This window comes from Parasteatoda tepidariorum, chromosome 6, assembly GCF_043381705.1.
Source record: "Parasteatoda tepidariorum isolate YZ-2023 chromosome 6, CAS_Ptep_4.0, whole genome shotgun sequence".
NCBI lineage: Eukaryota > Metazoa > Arthropoda > Arachnida > Araneae > Theridiidae > Parasteatoda > Parasteatoda tepidariorum.
The window spans coordinates 92,985,588-92,987,460 of record NC_092209.1 but is presented as its reverse complement, the minus strand read 5'-3'; the positions used below and the strand labels follow the sequence as shown (position 1 = coordinate 92,987,460).

The 1,873-nt window shown below is 31.7% G+C and overlaps 1 protein-coding gene across 1 annotated transcript; it reads left to right on the top strand.

Annotated features, from left to right (window-relative positions):
* Positions 1-1,313: 1,313 nt before the first annotated feature.
* On the top strand, positions 1,314-1,873 carry LOC139425780 (uncharacterized; the record flags this gene model as incomplete). Its single annotated transcript, XM_071181723.1, is given in 1 exon segment — positions 1,314-1,873. A coding segment is annotated over 1 exon segment (212 nt), but the record flags the coding sequence as incomplete, so codon positions are not given.

Sequence of the window (1,873 nt, the reverse complement as noted above, 5' to 3'; positions counted from 1 at the left end):
AGAAAAAATTGTAATTATTTAATAAAAAGTAACTAAAATTTTGTTTGTTTGTAAAATTAAAAGCTTAATAACACAATTGCGACCGAGATGTCAGCTGATTGCGAAGCAAATGGTTGTCAGTTCGAATCCCTCTCAGAGCATGGATGTTTTCATCACGAATCTATGGCAATGTGACGTGGATCATTTTTCTCGCCACCGTGACTTAGGTTCATACGTCCCCATCGAGTATCGTTAATGCCGGAAGTATTGATCATTTGAACAACACTTCCGGTTCTTCCGAAATGTAGAAGTTCAGTGCCCGCCGATAAGAAAGTAAAAGTGAAATTTACAAAAAGGTATCACAAAAAGAAAAGAGAATAAAATATACATCTATACTGAGTTGACTAGTAGTTGGAAAATCTTGATTTACTTTGATATTGCATCAAGTTGTCAAGACTCTCTGGTCTGCTGCATGTAGGTTGGAAGTTCGAACACTTCCAAGACCCTAAGGGCGCTTTTTCATTACACGACACGATAACGACAAAACGGATCCGATTGTCGGTGAACGACATAGAGTCAAGTAAAATACATGGTCAGCAACAGAGTGCTTTTTCACTCACCGATACGATAACGATTATGTCGTATCCGACAAGGCGATATCGTTTGTCGGAATCAAATGTCGGTTAGGCAAGCAAGTTTCTCCTCAAATCGTGGCCATTTTATTTGTTGTTGTGTATCGTTTCTGCTTTATCTCCTCTTTTGATATCATTATTTTATTCCTTTAATCAATTTTATTCGTTTATTTGATCATGTCAAATGTAAAATTTGAAAATAAAAGTTTCATTAACTTATTCTCATATCTGGTTATAATTTTTTAATTTTACGATGTAGCATTTTTTACATTATAATGAGGTTGAAAGACTTGAACAAGCATAAAAGTTTTATTGAAAATTTTTATAAATTCATTATATGCTTTAATGAAAAGATAATATTTTTTATAATAGTAATGGTTTGATAAGAAGGCAAATAAGGACCCTTATGTATTTCAGACAGAACTCGATCTAACTACTGGTTTCTGCTTAATTGAACAATAAAAAGTCTGTTCCCTGATTCAACTGAAACATTTTTTTGAAACATGATAGAGCGGCTTCATAAGATATATTTGATAAAACTCATTTAAAAAATCATCTAAAAAGATTACTCTAAATGAAACTAATATTTTAATTCGATTTAAAAAAACGTTAATACTTTAAAACATTTAAAGAATTTAAGTGATGTTAAGTGATTACAGACATAAATTAGCGAGCAGACGCCAACTCAAAAGCTGTTTAAGATTTTAAGTCATTAGCGTATGTATATTTGACCGAAGCGCCACCTTTAATTTTCTTTAGATTTATTTGTTTTAATATTTCACTTTAGGTTGCGTGGCAACTTGAGATAGTTTTGTTGTTGTTCTTTTTTTGTTGTAATTTAGAATTATAATTTTTAGAATCCGTTTTTGATGCTAAATTATTTGTTATTAAAAGATTAAAGTTTTATAATTGTTGTCATTCATCTGTAGAACTTGTAGTTCATTTGATTGATTTTATTTAAAAGGCGTCCGCATTATTTATTTTCACTTATTAACGACATTTTGTGGCGTCCGCGACAGGACGGTTGATACGCTACTTCTGATTTGAAAAATGTTTTTAGCATCAAAAGGATTTAAAAAGGAAGATCTTATTATTGTTGCCCAAGAAATTGGCGAAGTATTACCTCAAAAAGCTACTGTAGCGGATCTGAAAACGATCATTTTGAAAAGTAAAGAATATTTAGCTGATCCAGATTTTGTAACAAGTGTATTGGTAGCTACTGTCAATGATCGACGACAAAAGGAGGAATATGAAGAAAAAGA